This window comes from Ahaetulla prasina, chromosome 8 (genome assembly GCF_028640845.1).
Source record: "Ahaetulla prasina isolate Xishuangbanna chromosome 8, ASM2864084v1, whole genome shotgun sequence".
Lineage (NCBI taxonomy): Eukaryota > Metazoa > Chordata > Lepidosauria > Squamata > Colubridae > Ahaetulla > Ahaetulla prasina.
This window is the reverse complement of record NC_080546.1, coordinates 33,400,243-33,418,857: the sequence shown is the minus strand read 5'-3', so window position 1 is coordinate 33,418,857 and position 18,615 is coordinate 33,400,243. Positions and strand designations below refer to the sequence as shown.

The 18,615-nt window shown below is 38.0% G+C and overlaps 1 protein-coding gene and 1 long non-coding RNA gene across 4 annotated transcripts in view; one reads left to right on the top strand and one right to left on the bottom strand.

The window, feature by feature from the left end:
• DCLK2 (doublecortin like kinase 2) overlaps positions 1 to 18,615 on the top strand; it is a 77,179-nt gene that overhangs the window by 18,801 nt on the left and 39,763 nt on the right. For all 3 annotated transcript variants that reach the window (XR_009156398.1, XR_009156399.1, XM_058193742.1), the window contains exons 2-4: positions 981 to 1,315; positions 14,681 to 14,783; positions 16,056 to 16,160. Coding sequence is in view for 1 of the 3 variants with exons in the window: in XM_058193742.1 (XP_058049725.1) it covers positions 981 to 1,315; positions 14,681 to 14,783; positions 16,056 to 16,160 (543 nt within the window). In the remaining 2 variants the exon portion in view is untranslated. The remainder of the gene's footprint in view (positions 1 to 980; positions 1,316 to 14,680; positions 14,784 to 16,055; positions 16,161 to 18,615) is intronic.
• On the bottom strand, positions 991 to 12,167 carry LOC131203465 (uncharacterized). Its single transcript, XR_009156400.1, has 3 exons — positions 12,035 to 12,167; positions 8,401 to 8,524; positions 991 to 1,103 (listed from the first exon to the last, which is right to left on the bottom strand). It is a non-coding gene; the product is annotated as an uncharacterized LOC131203465 (long non-coding RNA).

The window sequence follows — 18,615 nt, the reverse complement described above, 5'->3', positions numbered from 1 at the left end:
ATTTTGATTGGCTGTCACGGCTAGATGGATTGCTGATAAATTCTGTCTTCTCTTTCACAAAATGCTGACTAATTACTAGCTACTTTAAGAAGGCAGAATTTATAGGTCTGTGCTGCTTGTTGAAACTGAATAAGAATCAAGTGAATGTCATTTGTTTGTTTTACAAAGGTGCATATACCATTCCGATTATAAGTGTGAGTGCCTTATATTCCAGCAACATAATCAATTATGAACACTAGTACAGAGTGCTACTTATGCCCTAAGAAAAGCAAGCTCCTATGGCTTTTTGGTATCCTAATAAGGATGGTTCCATCCTTTTCTCTATGTTGTTCTAGTAGAGAGGGCATAATGGAGAAAGATATCTCTATATTCTCAGTAGTCTATTGTTATCAGCAAAGGTTTTTTCAGGTTCATTGTAAGGGCATAAGTATATCTAAAATTGCTAGGATTGAGATGAAAAACATTACATAAATATTCCTGAATATTTAACATCAATGACTGCCAAATTCATAGCACTGGAGAAACTATTGTTTTTGTTTCCAATATGAATGTAGTGTAAATTCTACACTAGTAATTCTTAGTAACAAGGACTAATAGCCCAATATAAAAGACAGCAGGCTATTGAATATTAGTTCCTGGTTTTAACAAAATGCAAGAGCTCTTTCCTTAATGCTTTCTTTGTCACCTTCCTAATGATATATATTTATTATTCTAAGAAAAAAATGCTGGGCTTGATATTATTAACTTAATCCAGAGGTTTTCCTTGAATGTCATAGTTTTATTAATACCTTTCTTTACCTTTGGACTATTTCAAAAATGAAGCATTTGCAAATACTCCAATGAGTATTATATACTCATACATATATACATATACATATATACATATACACACATGTATAGATAATTGATTATTGAAAGCATATTGAGTGAGAACAAAAGAAATAACATCTTCCTTCTTTCTTCTTTTTCCTCCTCCCTAGGTGAAAGTTATGTATGCGCTTCCAATGAGCCATTTCGGAAAGTTGATTATACTAAGAATGTTAATCCAAATTGGTCTGTCAACATAAAATCTGGGTCATCTCGATCATTCACATCTTTAACATCTGCAAAAAGTGAAATAAGGGAGAGCAAAGACTTCATTAAACCTAAACTGGTAACTGTTATACGCAGTGGAGTGAAGCCACGAAAAGCTGTGAGAATTTTGCTGAATAAAAAAACTGCTCATTCCTTTGACCAAGTGTTGACTGATATAACAGAAGCTATTAAGTTAGATTCAGGCGTTGTTAAGAGAATTTGCACACTGGATGGGAAACAGGTAAGAAAAATTACTACTGATAATAATATAAAGTTAAGTTTGTTTGCAATTTTTAAATAGTAAATTTATTGCACATAAAAGCTAAATTCTTAACAATTGTAAAAGCGCTTAAGATGCAGTTATTCTTATTCTCCATTGATTCATTAGTGTGGTAGGTGAGGAAGGAAGCAAGGACAGTGAAAAGTTGAGGATTCTTTTTATTCTTCACCAGAGAGGAATACTTTATTCCATTCCACTTTAAAGGTTTTGGCAGTTAACTATCCACCTTAAACTAAACTTGCTCCTTTGTTTCTTATTTTTACATACATGGATTTTTAAATTTCAAGATATTTTTTCCTGATGCCTCACACTCTGGTCATATGCCTCAGAGCTTGTTGTGTCTTGTCCGCTCTCACCGCAGCCGGGGTCTGCTTATCTGCTCCTGAACACGGAGGAATGTATGCCTCCCGGCCCCAGTCCTGGCTCCATGCCCAGACAAGCTGCAGAGGAGGGGGCACCTCCCGGTCCCAGCCCTGGCTCCATGCCCAAGCAGGCTGCAGAGGAGGGAGCATCCCCCGGCCCCAGCCCTGGCTCCATGCCCAGGCAAACGGAGCAGCTAGACCCCTCCCCCTCCTCCACAGCATGTGAGCCTGAGGAAAGTTTACTTCCAACAGCTGATTGGAGTGACCCTCGCATCAGAAGATTGGATAGGCGGAGGCAACAGAAGGAAGGGAGGGGCAGGCCTTAATGAGTGCTGAGTCATGGAGCCACACCCCATGGCCTATATAAAGGATCTGCTTTCTGGCAGTCTCTGAGTCAGGCAAAGTCGAACTTATCTTGCTGAAGTCACTTACTGGTCTCCTGCCTGCTCTGAGGACTTTGCTAGGACTTTAGGCAGAGCTGCAGAGGCAAGCCTGATTCGGATTTCCCTGACCCGGCTGTCAGCGGAGGAGTGGGACACGACAGAGCTACTATGGTCATGAGTTACAGAAGGGGAAGAACTTGGCTGGTGGATTGTACTTTTCCTCAAGTCATTTTCCAAATGTCCATGTTCCGTTCCAACTCTTGCTTCTTGGCCATCATCCGCACTCTTTTAGAAGGCAGAATAGATGGTTGATCCATCTGTTTCTTAAAGGCTATTGAGAGTCCCAAGTAATCTGGGATCTTCCTGATCTTGCCCATCTTTCTGAAATTCTCTTGCCTTTTTCACCATCCTTCAGAAGTTAGCCATGTGATATTAGATGCCATTGCTTCATGAACTTGAAAATTTATTTCATTTATTTAATTGCTTATTTCAGTTTTGAGGCTACCGAACTGCATATGCCTCCAGACAGCTTATAAATAAAAAATAAATAAAAAAACAAAATATACCAAACAATATTTGATAGCTTTTTCATTCTTTTTGGTATTGGAATATAAATTGATCTTTACTAGCCTCTTGGTCTATTCTGAGTTATCTATTCCTGCATACAGCACTTTATTTATTCAATTTATATAGCTGCCCAATTCAATATGATTCTGTGTATCTTAAAACAAATTTTAAAACCACAACAAAAACATATATTTCCTCAAAAAAGCAAATATCACTGAGACAAATAACAAATGAAAACTAACATCCACACTATAAAATATCTTTTTAAAAAAACCTACTTTCTCAATGCCCTGACCCAATGCCCACAGCATCCATATTGTCAGTGCCTTTTGAAAGATTGGAGCCATCTGGATTTTGATAGTTAAGTTGTTCTATAAGGCAGTTACTGTAATAGAAAAATCAATCTTCCTGGGTTCCATTAGCTGGTATTGCTTAATAGAAGGACCAGGTGCGTGTCAACTTAGTAGAAATCACCTTGAAAAGTAGTGTTATACCCTGGGAGACCAAAAGTACATATCTTCCCACACAAATGTATTCTGAACCTGTTGCAGCTTCTGTGTGGTCTTTAAGGACAGTCCTTGTAGAGAGTGTTGCAGTAGTCTATAATGAGATGACTAAAGCATGAGCAGATTCTCCCCCTCCAGGAATGGGTCCAGTTCAGGGGTGCTATTCAGCAGGTTCTGAGAGAACCGGTAGTAGAAATTTGGAGTAGTTCGGAGAACCGGCAAAAACCATCTCTGTCTGGTCCCAGAGTGGGAAGGGAATGGGAATTTTGCAGTATCCTTTCCCTGGAGTGGGGAGGGAATGGGAATTTTGCAGTATCATTCCTCTGCCACGCCCATCAAGCCACGCCCACCACGCCACACCACGCCCACCAAGCCATGGCCACAGAACCGGTAGTAAAAAAAATTGAATTCCACCACTGGTCCAATTGTATATGAAGATGAAGTTAGGATTCATGATCACAACTGCCACCTGTCTCTCAGAATCCAAAAGTCCAGTTGAGTCCCTCAATTGCATTGCAGCGCTGTCTGGGAAAGCGTCGTCCTATCCAGAACTAAAAAAAGGAAAGTCCTCAGGACCAGGGGCCTTAAAAACCCAATTAACTTCTTTCTAGGATTAGGTTAAAGTCTGTTCCTCTCCACCCAAACACCCACAATATGCAGACACTGATAAAGAACCTTGACAACATCGCTTGATCAGTGAGAAGCAAAGATGGTCATTGAGAGGTAGAGATGAATATCATCAATGTTCCCAAATTACCCAAGATGACAGGTGGTTTCATTTATAGGTTAAATAAGAATGGGAAGAGAATAGAACCCCACAGAATCATATAAAGTAGGGGCGCCAGGGCTTGGTCTAGCCCACCACCGCTACCACCACCACCAATAAGCAATCCTAGAACAGAACTATTACATGTTGTGCTCACCATTCTTGTCTTCTGAGCCAGTACAAAAGGATACCACGTTTGATGCTATTAAAAACCACTGAGAGATCAAAATGATCCAGGATGGATGCATCTCTGCATATAATTCACTCTATATAGAATGACACTATTTACAATTTGCCAAATGTGGCAAAAGATTGATTTGATGTATATCGGTATTACTTAGGGCTTTGTGTAGGTTGTAATGGAAGAGAAATTGGATAAGTAAAATAATGTATTTAGTATGAATTTCTGTTATTGAAATCAGAACAATTTCCTTTTTATTATAGTTTTTTTTTCCTGATAATTTAAAGTTGTCTAGCACCAGTTGATAAATTTTTGCAGGTTTGAAGTATGGCAGGGCTGTCAAACTCGCAGCCCACGGGCCAGATGCCTCACGTCCTGGCCAGGCCCATACTTGGTCTAGCGAAGTGGGGGAAAGTCATTATACATCACGTGATGATGCTGTGACGACGCTAGTTTGACACCCCCTGAAGTATGGCATCCACAGAATGATAGTAGTGAAGTGTGATATTCATGAAATAATGTTTGCATACATTTTAGTCATTATATAATAGAGACATAGTAGAAGTCTTTTAAAAATCTTTTTTGCATGTGGATATGAACGTGAATATGAACATTCAATTTAAGTTGGACTCTTCAGATATAAATTTATGGTGCCTTTTTTTATCTTAGAAATAGCTTACTCAGTATGATTATAGATTTTTCCAGCAAGCATTGTAGATGTTGACTAAATTTAGGGCATGCTGTATTGAATATTCTTGTATCGATAAAAGTAATTTTCTCTTGTCAGCATATATACTTAATAGTGTTAATGTTAGCATACTATGAAAAAGTTTAGACACTCTAGTCAAATTGTATGTTTCAAAGAACCGAAAGCTTACACAAAAAAGTTATACACAACATTTTCCCACTAATTTAAAGTATACTTACTACTTACATTCAATTGTTTACAGGTTCAAAATAAGAAAGTAGTGAAAATGGCAGATGCCCAAAGTTTAGGCACCTTTCAAGTCAGCACTTTGTAACGTTTCCTTTGGAAGAAATTGCAGCTTCTAAACATTTCCTGTAGCCAGTCAGAGTCTTTACTCTTGCTTTTTAAACCACCCCACCACCACTGTTACTTATAGAACTCTTCCAGATCAGAAAGATTTTTCTGTTTCCTTGCATGGACTACATGTTTGCTATTCAAGCTTGGCAGTTCCTAAGTCTCACTTCAAATGGGATGTGGTGGCTCAGTGGCTAAGATGCTGAGCTTGTCAATCGAAAGGTCAGCAGTTCAGTGGTTCAAATACCTAGTGCCACGTAACGGGGTGTGCTCCTGTTACTTGTCCCAGCTTCTGCCAACCTAGCAGTTCAAAAGCATGTAAAAATGCAAGTAGAAAAATAGGGACCATTCCGTGCGTCTTTGGCATTTAGTCATGCCGGCCAAATGACTACAGAGATGTCTTCGGCTGGTTCTTCGGCTTTGAAACTGAGATGAGCACCGCCCCCTAGAGTCAGGAACGACTTGCACATATGTGCGAGGGGAACCTTTACTTTTACCTTTAAGTCTCAGTTCAAAGTTAGTTTGTTCTGTACTGGTGTCTTGTGGGACATCAGTTTCTGGAGTATTCATTCATTCATTCATTTAGAAGGTCATAGATTGAGCCTTCAGGAAATGACCATTCCTTGTTGTATGCTGAAAGTCTTTAGAAAAACACCTTTTTAGAAATTTCTGAAGGCACTTGAAAAAAGAAGAATAGCATTCCATAATTTCCACGATATAATCTACAAGGTATATTAATTTTCACAGACATAGAGATATTTTAATGTTATGAGAGAAAAATGTATATTTCCTTTCAGCTTAGAATGAACCAGCCTATTTCAGAAATTCCCTCAACATCTTTGACATTGTCCAACATAACATCTTAAGTCATGGATCACTTTTTCATATGACTTTGCAAAGGATTTGAAAAAAATATTCAAATGAAACTAAGCATGAAGTTTTTGGCACTGCCTCAGAAGCTTGGAAAATTGCAGCTACTTTAATGATTCATATAGAATCAAAACTATAATGAAAGACTTGTAGAAATGCTCTTTAAAGTGAAGGAGACATATAATTGTAATCAGAAATACATCTTTATCAAAGGTCAGCATAATTACACTTAAAAAAGAAATTGATGGGAAAGGATTATGAACCACAAAATAATTTAGCTGTTAATGCAATGTTGGTATAATAAGCTGCAGAGAAAATACATTAACACGGTAATATTTGCCTTAAAATTCAAATATCTGTTCTGAATTGTACTTGGTGAATGAAACATGTTTTCTTAAAGATTGTAGTCATCTATTGCAGTAACTTGCAGAAGAAGGGTCCATGTCTAAATATAACAAATTATTCTTAACTATCCTCACATTCCATTTCAGCAATTCCTATGAACATGATTTACTTAATCATTACTTAATTAGGTAATATTGTTCACCACATACATTTCCAATTATTAGTGAGTGTACTGTACACTTAGACTTCCTTTCCTTTGTCTTCCAAACAGCATTTCCTCTTGCAAACTGTTAGCCCATGTCCTGTTTTCTTAATGTGAATCTTATCCAAGGCCACAGAAAGCATTTTATCTTGTACAAAATGGGCATTTCAATATCTGTGCTTGATTGATGTTTTACTGTAACTCACATCTGGGCCCAAGTATGGTTTTCTTTTCCATTGAAGCTTCCTCTCCTTTCAAAGATGGAATGCTCTTCAGTATTTGTCTTTAAACAGTAGAACCTTGTTTTCATTTACTTGGAGATGTGCCAGATTCAGGAATCTATTGTGTTTGCATCTTGGAAGCAATGCAGCTAGCTTGGAATGGTTCCACTTACCAGAACTCTAGAAGCAAGCTCTTATGTTTATAAGAATAGACAGCCAGGATTACTTGGATTTTGATTTTAAGATAATTGAGTTGTGAGCTTTCTTCTTAAGCAAAATTTGTACAATAAAAATCTGTTCTGAATGGGAATATTCCAGAACATAAAGAAACAGATCTATAATATTAATAAATTAGCATGGTGAATATGTTTAAAGCATGATTGGAAGACTAGTTTTAGTTGGAAAATGTCCAGGAACATTAGCATTTTCTGCTCGTACAGATGCTTTTTAAAATCCATACATGTAAATAAATATTAATTTGTTGATATTACTGTTAAGACATTTTAATCACTTTTTGAAAATCCAGTTAATGCTACTGGCATGATGAATCATTTTAAAAAATACTATTGGCTAGACTATAAGTTAAAATTGTGAAAACAAAGAAAAAATAAATTGTTTTCAGCATCAACCAGTACATAGAAGTTGCAAACAAAGTATTTGTCTATGTAAGGTTTGTTTCTGAAATAAATCAGAATCTGCATCCTTTTTAAAGTTAAGAAATACACTTTCCCACAAGTTGCTTCCCAAGTAATATACTTCAAAAAGGAGATGAGAATGAAAATATGGGTGCAGTTCTTAATATTTCTCCTTTATGTCACATAAAAAAAAAATGTGGCATCATCTGGTGTGGGATCTCTTATGGCCCACACTCCCCATATTTTACTAGGGGAAACTGTCTTTTGCAATCCACTTCTAAAACAAAATTCTCCTGTAAGCTGATTCCAGTTGTTTTAGTCTTTTAAATTCCATACAAAAAGATGCTGCTAGAAAGACTGGCAGATAGAGCTGAGACTCGGAGTCAGGGGTGAAATGCTCCCGGTTTGGACCAGATCGTGAGATCCAGTAGCGATGGGGGCAGGCAGTTCGGAGAACCGGTAGCAAAAATCCCTGCCCCCCCCCACCGCCCATGCCTCGCTGTTCTTCTTCTCTGTCCCTGAAGCTCTCGGTGGTGATATAGCTGCAAGCGGCCTTAAATGACTGCCGTGGTGCTTCAAAGGGCCGCACTACAGCTGATCAGTGCTGTAGGTGGCTAGTAGACCGTTGTCTCTATTTTTAAAGAAGGTAGACCAGTGCACTCCCAAAAAAAGGCAATTAGTAGACCGGTGCCTCTATTTTTAAAGAAGGTAGACCGGTGCACTCCCAAGTTTTATATACTTTGTTTATTATTTTTATTTATTATTATTATTGGCCATGCCCATTCAGTCACCTGACCACCAAGCCACACCCACTGGGTCACCTGACCACCAAGCCACACCCACAGAACCGGTAGGGAAATTTTTTAGATTTCACCCCTGCTCGGAGTCAATGGAAGAAGTTGGTTATTCCTTACACAGCCAGTATATCTAAGAAGTTAAAGCAGATATTGGAAAAACACTACATACCTGTGTTCTTTCAACCCACCAATACACTGAGATGGAGCATTGTCCACCCCAAAGATCATACACCAAAACATAAGAAGAGTAATGTAATCTATACAGTCCAATTCAGTGAGGAGTGTTCAGAGCTCTACATTGGAGAAACCAAGCAACATTTATATAAGAGGTTGGCCCAGTACAGGACCACAGGAACGGAATCAACAGTATACTTTCATTTATTATCTTTTGAACCATGGTGGTGCAATGGTTAGAGTGCAGTACTGCAGGCTGCTTCTGCTGACTGCTTGCAATTTGCAGATTGAATCTCACCAAGCTCAAGGTTGACTCAGCCTTCCATCCTTCTGATGTGGGTAAAATGAGGACCAAGATTGTTGAGGATAATATGCTGACTCTGTAAACCGTTTAGAGAGGGCTGGAAAGCACTATGAAATCTAAGTGCTATTGCAATTTGAGGATAATAACGTTCACATTTTGGACAGGGAAGATAGATGGCTTGAGAGAGGAGTGAAGGAATCCATTTATGCCAAAGTGGAAAATCCTTCCTTCAGTAGAGGTGGAGGCCTCAGATACAATATGTCCTCCATTTTTTATGCTACTCTTGCATCAGTCCCCAGGAAGATGAAGACCACTTCACAGGCTCACTAGGGAGGTGGCATGTAATGACCCACCTAGGATAAAGGATTTAGGAGTTGGGACATTTACATCTCAATGACTTTCTATGTACTCACCTAAGGAGCCTATCCAGAATAGAAGGGAAGGGAAGGGAAGGGGAATAGGAATAGGAATGGGAATGGGAATAGAACTCTTTATTGGCCAAGTGTGATTAGACACACAAGGAATTTGTTTCTGGTGCATAAGCTCTCAATGTAGATCAGATTAGATGAGAAATGAAGCCACCTTGGAGGACATATATAAAGTCTCCCTAACCAACTTGCTCAGATTGAAGAAGCTACTTGGATAAACAGCAAAACATTTCACACCATAAGAAAAGAAGTCCAGTTGCCTTGATTCAACTTCCAGAAAACTCTACCTGGATCACTGAGAATTTTCATTGACATTCTGCTAGAAAAGTAAACTGGTGTATACAACAAGCTACAATTTGCTTTGTGCATGTCCCCCCCTCAGTAGATTGTAGCATATTTTTGCTGGTATTTTTGCACTGAATTGATTAGCAAATAAAAATATTACAATAAAAATCCTAAGGTTTGTACTTTTTTAGTGTATTAAAAGTGAACTCGGGGATAATTCGTACATTTGCAGTGGAAATTAACTAAAAATGCAGATATAACATTACTGTTAAAACTTTAACGTATTAAAATAAGAGAAATAAATAATATTAATAAAATGTATATTTTGGTACTATTTTTGCACTCAGATATTTAATTTTAGATATCTGTTCAGCATAACAGAGGTCATGATATACATGTATTTATTAAGAATTGTTATACTCTTTTTCCTTTGTTTGCAGATAACTTCCTACTTCATTTTCCCTGTTTTTTTCTTATGCCTATTTTTAATTCATAAGCTTACAGCAGATATAATTGGTATGAGATGATTGAACAGGAAGACAAAGAAGAGTGTGAAAAACAGAAAACTATTCTTTGGCGTATGTTTTCTGCTGTTACACAATGAGCCCTACAAAGTATGAGTTAAATAATATTGTCTACATTAGCCAGCTTCTTTTCAGGCATTTTATTTATTTATTTTTAAAAAGGAACAACAATGGAGATCTTTATAAAAAAGAATCTGTTGCATTTGTTGTATTTCCGTGGCTTAAGCAGGTTAGGAAAGAGTTAAGTATTTGCCTTGCCAAACCGATTTCACTAAGGGGGAGGGGAATTTAATAGTTAATTTATCCTCAAAAAAAGCAGGCAGTGTAGATGTTTATCTTTTGTCTCGCTTTTGTCAGTGGGGTTAGGCTCAAGCCAATTGACTGTTGGGTGGAGAAAGCTTGTCACTAAACTTGATAATAGATTCATGCAAATGCTCAGTGCTGCATATTTCAGCCCACAGATGGCCTTACTGTAAATTCAGCCAGCTCTTTCCCATGATTTAGCTGCCATGACAACTGCTCTGCTTTCTAGTGCCTTGTACAATTAGGTATGAAAAAGCTGAAAAGAATTCATAGTTTTAGCATTTTTCTATTACAAGCGGCAAAAGCCTTCCTTCAATCCAGCCAGTATTTATCATTGTTGTGGGATAATAAATACAAACATCCCTTTAAGCAAAAGGAATGAAGTGTTAATATACTTACTAAAGAGTAAGTGTTATTAGAAAGAGTTGGATAGATTTTTTTTTAAAGATAAAAATCTATACTCTTCAGCCTAGGTCTTGACACTATCCACATATTTTATTAAGTGGTTATTTTTTTTCATAATTCCTTTCTAGAATGAAATTCAGATAGCTTTCATGGGGTAAGATAAAAAATATTGCTCTAACCATCAAATATGTTTACTGTCTTTAGAAAGCATTGGGGAAAAGTTGTTTTTCTTTATTTTTAAGAAAGCTTTTTTATCTTTCACAGAGCAATTGTTGCTGACTGTAGGCTTTGGAAAGAAAGACTACTGTTTAATCATAATGATCATGGGTTAAATTGTCATGGAAATCTATGTTCTGATTGCTGAAATTAAGACCAGTGTGCAGGCTTTTCAAAAATTCCAGGCAAATAAACTTCTCTCATCATTTAGGGCTGCTCTAGATGGAATAGCAGATCATCTTTTAAATGACAGCAGACTAAAGGAGAATGTGTTTTCCCTTTCTCCTTTATTATAAAAATCCTGAGATCATCCCAACCCAGCTAAAGCCTTGCTCAGTTGTTAAATTATTTGGCATACTCCATTTGTAAACTTGCTGTGTAGCATCATTAAAAGTTGTGTGTAAGCTTTTTTCTTCAATAAAGAGGTGGTAAATGGAAAACCACCTTTAGGAAGCCAGTATAACTCAAATGATGTTGGACAAGTGGGAAAGTTCATATTGTGAGTGTTCCAATTTCTGTACTATGAAAACAGGACAAAAAACAGAACAGATTCTCTATTTAATCAATATTAACGACAGTAAAATGGAATCAATTGCCATTATCAGTAGCATTCATACAGAAATTTCCCAGTTAAAATGGCAGGGTTTGTGTCAGAAGGGAGAAAAGTGTAGCAATAGCAATAGGACTTAGACTTATATACCGCTTCACAGTGCTTTACAGCCCTCTCTAAGAGGTTTACAGAGTATACATATATTGCCCCCAATAATCTGAGTTCTCATTTTACTGACCTCAGAAGGATTGAAGACTGAGTCAACTTTGAGCCTGGTGAGATTCGATCTGCCAAATTGCTGGCAGCCAGTGATCAGCAGAAGTAGCCTGCTGTGCTGCACTCTAACCATTGTGCTCTTATTGTAGCTTCCACTTCTTAGTGTAACTTCCCATGAACGAGTCCCAATATCATAAACATGATAAGACATTTCTTATTACCTTACAAAATGTTTATAATTTCAGTTCTGTTCACTATGTTTCATTGTCTATTTCAGTTAGTCTATTTAGGGCTTTATTTTATATGATTTACATTATATCCTACCTGTTTGCCAGTTATGCCTATAGCAAAATAAATGATTAAAACTATAATTCATATTTTTAAAAAATAAAACACACCAAGAAAATATTTTGCATACTTCTCCAGCTCCATAGACAAAGCATGCCTGTATATCAAAGGTCTTGTCTACATTGTAAAAATAAATAGAAGCAGTTCTACTTGCCGGAAGACAAAGCTTACGAGAAGTAATCAAGAATGCCTTCCCATCAGTTTTGCTTCCAGTGAAGGAATAATCAGGGGAAAGAATCCTCTCCATAATCATAATGCTCAATGCTCTTCAACAAAATCACATGATGAAGTCATAAGTCCAGTTCTGAGTCAAATTATCTTTCACAATGAATCATAAATTTCTGGAGGCAGCCTCAAGAAACAGTGTGATGGTTTGATTATCTGTCATTACCAAATACTTCTCAAGGGCAATTCCACATACAGTTGTACAGTAGTTCATGGACAATTTTGAGAATTCTTCTAAACAAATAATATCAAATGCGTGCTAGAAGGCAGCTAAAAATGAGTAAAAGAAATTGCCAAGAAAGCTAAGCAAATAATAGATCGAACTTTGTTTTAAGTAACATTTATTTTATAGTGCATTCGTATCAGATGATATTATATTAGTTTCAGTCATCTTTCAGAAAACATTTTATTCTTAAAGATATCTCTGTATCTGTATTTGATTATCTGTAGCCTTCATGAATTTGTCTAACACACCTTTTAAAATATACATTCTGGTACCTCTAGCACTGACACTATTTTGTGAAAGTGAAATCTATTGGTTAGACCTGTTTTGTTATTCACTGAATCTCTTATTCAAGTTTGTTTGAATAATAACTTCCACATAATGAAATTTAATCATGTCTTCTTCACTTTCTATATCAGGGGTGTCACACTTGATTTCATTGAGGGGTGCATCAGGGTTGTGTTTGACCTCAGGGGACCGTGGTGGGCATGAACAGAGTAGGCATGGCCAGGGTGGGTGTCACTCTTGTCGGGGCACCTGTGGTGGCCAAGTGCTAAGGCAGGACTTCTTCAAATCTTCCCTCAGTCTCATTATAAACTCCTTCCTTCCTTCCTTTCCTTCTTTTTCCTTCCCTCTTCATTTTCCTTTCTTCTTCCTTCCCCTCTTTTCTTATTTTTCCTTCCTTGCTCTCTTCCCATCTTCCCTTCTTTTTCTTTCCTTTTTCCCTTTCTCCTTTCCTATCCCTTCTTGAATGCTCAAATGCTAAAGGGGAAACACTTATCCTTTTGTTTTGTTTTTACTTTGTTTTGCTAACCCTCTGCCAGTGAAAACGGAGCTCAGGGAGCTGCATGCGACCCCCCTGGGCCCCATTTTCAGCTGCAAATGCAAATCCAGCCTCCTGTAGCTCCCTGCTAGCAAAAACAGGGCCAAGGGCACTGTGGGCCAGTCCTTTGTGGTTTCCAGGGTGGCTCCATGGGCCAGATCTAAGCACCCCACGAGCCGAATTCGGCCCATGGGCCTTGAGTTTGAACATACAAACCTGGCATTTATTAAAATACTTTATTGGTACCATAATAAATTTAGGCTTTGGGTCTTGAAGTGGGTGACCATAAGGACTTGGATGAAAGGAGGACAACACTTCTTCTGGTCCTATTATATTTGAACAACTTTTGGTACCAAAAACCGAGGTATGCTTCTGGACTGGGGGCTGGAGATACCATGTTGTATTGACTGGGTAGCTCCATTCAGTGGTAACAGGAGAAGAAAGGTAGAGCTGATGCTTGCTCTAGTCTAGTGTGTCATACCACCGAGCTTGGTCTTCCTAATGTTATTTAACATCTATGTGGAATTGCTAGAGTGGCTACCTGTCGGTTAAGAGTGACATATCATTACTATCCTACATCAATTATATTTTGCCATATTGAGTTGGGGCTGAAGTGCTGTGGAGGCCCTGAACTAATGTCTTGGGACTTTCAGGGACTGGAGAGAGGTAATCCCACTAAGCCTAAGCAAAACAGTCTTACTATTTATAGAGATTTTGGCTTTCCTAAATAATTAATCCCACTTTCAGCTCTAGATTGAACTCATGGCTCCTCTGAAGAAATAGGTTTATGACTAGGAAGTACCAGTCAGGGCTCTACTTTGACTAGAAGATGTTAATGGCAGTAACTCATAACCTTTTACTACATGGTTAGTCCTGTAAAATGTGCTCTTTCTGGGAATGTAAAATGACACTTATTTTTTTGGTGCTCTGCTGCTTCCAATCCCGATTCAAAGTGCTATACCTATAAAACCTTATATGGCATCACAATGGATTACTTTAAGCACTGCCTTATCCAGAATGAGTCTTCTCTTCCTTTTAGGTCATTCAGAGAGGGCCTTCTTAGGGTGCTGTCCTCTTGAGAAGTGAGGGAGCGTGGGTCGGAAGAGTTGGGACCCCAATGCTATGTCATAGAATGGTCTTTCCATGCCGCTTAGTAGAAGGATGTCATCCATTACCTGTTCCTGATAGTTTTTATTTTCATGTTAAGATCACTGTTGAGATTCATGTATAGCATCCAGAGTCATGACACTGGGGTAATAGAAAAAAAAACAAAACACCAGAAATTGTACATATACTCATTGTCTATTTGTGTTTAACTTTCAGTGGTACAAGCAACAGTAATTGCTTATCATAAATGCATAATGTGAAGTCTGTTTCTCAGCCTCTGATGGCCCCTTGTGACATGTTGCTTTTTTTTTTTAAAAGGTTACCTGTTTGCAAGACTTTTTTGGTGACGATGACGTTTTTATTGCCTGTGGACCTGAAAAATATCGTTATGCTCAAGATGATTTTGTTCTGGACCATAGTGGTAAGCATAAGCACCTAAAATGCTTTTATGAATTATAAGAATCCATTTAACCCATTTGTATGTATTAACTCACTAACTGATCATGATATACACAATATATCATCCATTCTTATAGAGCAGGGCTGTCCAACTCGTGGCTTGTATGCCGAATGCATCACGCACCGGCCACGCCCATGCCTGGTTTAGCAAAGGGGAAAATGTTGCGATATGTGATGCTGCCATGATGACGCAAGTTTTGACACCCCTTTTATAGAGTAACTCATCTGATCACATCCTGGAATATACAAGCATATTTATTATTTATTAAACTTGTGATATCATTGGACTATTTAAGTCTCTAACCAATTTATAGCAGGTTGGCTGCTGATTTAATGTTTAAGGCATTTAAACATTACTTACTGTTCGAATTTCAGAACATGATGCCTCTGATCTTATTCTCATCAATTCATCTCAGTAAATTATTTTGGTGCCAAACATGATCCTGCAGGCTTTTTGTGCATAATACAGCACAATTTTTGTTAATGCAGCACAAGTAAAACTCTACCTGATTGGAACAACTCCTGTAGCAATCCACCAAAACATTACAATATTACAACATTACAATATCCCACTCATCTCTATACAGAATTTTTAAAAAATGATTGCACATTGTACTAACAGAAAAACATAAATTTACATTCATGTGTTTTGTTCATTTGGTAATAACTACCATGTTTCCCTGGAAATCAGACTGAGTCTTATTTTCTTTTGGGCCCCAAAATAAGCACCAGGTTTTATTTTGCGTAGATGTCTTACCCACTTACTTTAAAACCACCACAGCCAGGCCTCCCATGCCCCAAAACCTGTTTCATCGCTGCCTGATTTGTTCTGCAGCCGCTTGCGGCCAGACGCCACATGGTACATCGCGCCAGAGCTGCCACTCACGGCAAGAGGCTACATGGCACGTGCCATTGTGTGTGCGAGCACTGGCATGATGCACTATGCAGCTTCCTGTTGTGAGCGGTGGCACCGGCGTGACGCAGCATGTGGTATCTGCCACAAGCGGCGGTATTGGTGCGATGCGCCACATGGTGTCTGGCGCAAGCAGCTGCTTATATTAGGCACACATGTAAAAATCAAGTTAGGGTTTATTTATGGGATAGGTCTTATTTTCACGAAAACATGGTAATTAGGAATAGCAACTTAGGAACTTCTACCTTTCAATCAATATTTCAATTAAAGTGGTTGTGCATTGAAAATATTTATTCTACTGTCCATCTGTGTTGTTTGCAGAATGCCGTGTTATGAAATCATCTTATTCTCGTGCATCTGGAACAACAAGGTATTCTGGATCTAAAAGTCCTGGGCTTTCACGTCGAAGCAAGTCCCCAGCTTCAGGTAATTGAAAACAGAACTGCTCTTTAGAAATTCAGTTTTTTCATACGTGGCTCAATCTCTGTGGTAGAATCAAGCAATCAGAAATTAGTGGCTAAATGTTTAAACTTACAAAAAATTGCCAGTTCAATAAATAAAATGATACACAAAACAAGGAATAAATACCTCTGAAACCATATGAAAAAACATGTAATGTACTGTAACAAATAATAAAGCTTAACTCATTTTTAAACGTTCAGTAACATTTCAACTTCTCTAAGGAGGCAATTCCATAGAGGGAGCATAAGAAACTGTGATCATTGCCTTTTTCACTAAAAGCAAGGAACATTTGAAGGCATTTAAGAACCAAGCATTCTAGCAAGTTCCCGCAAAGGAATTTACAACCTTTAAACTACTATAACTCTGAGCAGGGGATATGCCAAATATTACACGCACAGATTGTTCCATGCATCAAACAACTATTTCATGTGGCCAATGCCTGACCCAAAACATGCCTTTTTGAAGTATTTGGTACATGGAGGGCCTAGAGGGGGTGGGAGACCAGGGAAAAAGCCAGGTACCACCGGTAACTGAGAAATAGCTGGAAATTTCATGGTAGGTGGTTTGGTAGGCTATGCTGTGGTAGTACATGATGGTGGTTGGTTTTCAGTGGATTAGCATGTGCTGTTTTGACTTGTATTTATTTATTTATTTAATTAAACTTTTATACCGCCCTTCTCCCGAAAGACTCAGGGCGGTGTACAGCCTGCATTGTTTTTGTAATTTTGTATTCCTTGTTTTTAGATGTTTTTAACAATTGGTAAACCCCTCAGAATTGCTGGGATTTTGGCAGTATATAAATTTAATTTAATTTAATTTATGGTGAGTTGCAGAGTCTGCCAGATATTTAAACTGATTTGGCATTTTTAACTGCTTACTGAGTCCTTCCCAAGGACCTGGTTTCAGCAAATGTTGTTCTTTCATGGTGTAAAGGTATTGTTGCAAGATGTAAGCTGTTCCAAGTACAAGTAGACTCTGACTTGTGACCACAATTGAACCTGAAATTTTGTTTATAAGTCGTGCTTATAATTTTAACTCCATTTTTAAAATGGATGTTAAGTAATTAACTGCAGTTTTTAGGCCAATCACATGATTGTTAAATAATCATAAATCCAAATCCAGCTTATCCAATGGGCATTTCCCCCCCGCCGCCGCCGCCCAAAAAAAACCCCAGCAAAAGCTTTGCAAAACACAACTATGTGATTCTGGGACACTGCATTTAGCAGTGTTCCAATATCTAAGGGGCTGCCACAAAGAAGACCGGGTCAACCTAATCTCCAAAGCACCTGGAGGCAGGATAATAAACAATGGATGGAAACCAATCAAGGAGAGAACCAACCTAGAACTAACAAGAAATTTACAATTAATCAGTGGAACGAGTTGCCTCCAGAAGTCATGGGTACTCCAATATTGGAGATTTTTAAGAAGAAGCAGGGTTTCTGCTTGAGCAGGGGTTAGACTAGAACACCTCCAAGAACCCTTCCAACTCTGTTATTCTGAGCAAGTTGCCAAGAGCCCAAAATGCATTCATGTGACCACAGGAGTGGTATGGCAGTTGTAATTTCAAGTATGGGTCAGAAGAAACCTTTTTTGAATCCATTGTAACTATGAATGGTCTTAAGCAACCAGTTGTAAGTTGAGATATACCTGAAAGCTGCCTTTTGCAATTGACTGGTGGTGATTTTGTCAATGCTGATGATGTTTAAGTAGTCCTCCAGATGTTTTAGAATTGCACACGGGGCACCTATTAGCATTGGTACGACCTTTGTTTTGCCATAGTCATTCTACTTCTATATGAGGTCTTTATATATTTGTGATTTTCTGCAGGCATTATTATTATCCATCTGTACCTTGGTATCAGCCATTGATACAGTAGAAGTCTTGACCTGAGGTCTGGAGGATGTGGATAGAAGAAATATAGGCAGGGGGAAGTTATAATTAGAGTGAGCCGTTGTGCCAGTTTTGACCCTTCCTGGGGAAATAAGCCTTTCTGGTAGAACTCACATTACTGGCGTCTTCTACACAGATTACTGCAATGTGCTCTAGATAGGGCAGCCTTCAAAGACTGCTGAGAAGCTGCAGATGGTGTGAGTGCTTTTTGGCAAGCAAGAGCCATTGTATTCCACACAGAACACCAAACAGGGCTCAATATAAAATCTGATATTTTTTGATCTATAAAGTCTTACATGGTTTTGAATCTAGGTAGCTATAGAACTATTTGCTTCAAACTAAATGCCATATCCAGTATGTATACCGAAAATTTCTTCTCACTGAACATTCAACGAAGAGTAACATTATAGTTTATTAATGAATTATTTTGATTGTTTTGGGAAAGTCATACTGTTTTTAAGGCTAAACCATCATAATTCATTTAACAATGAGGTGGCATAAAATATAATTAATAAATCTCCATATTGGC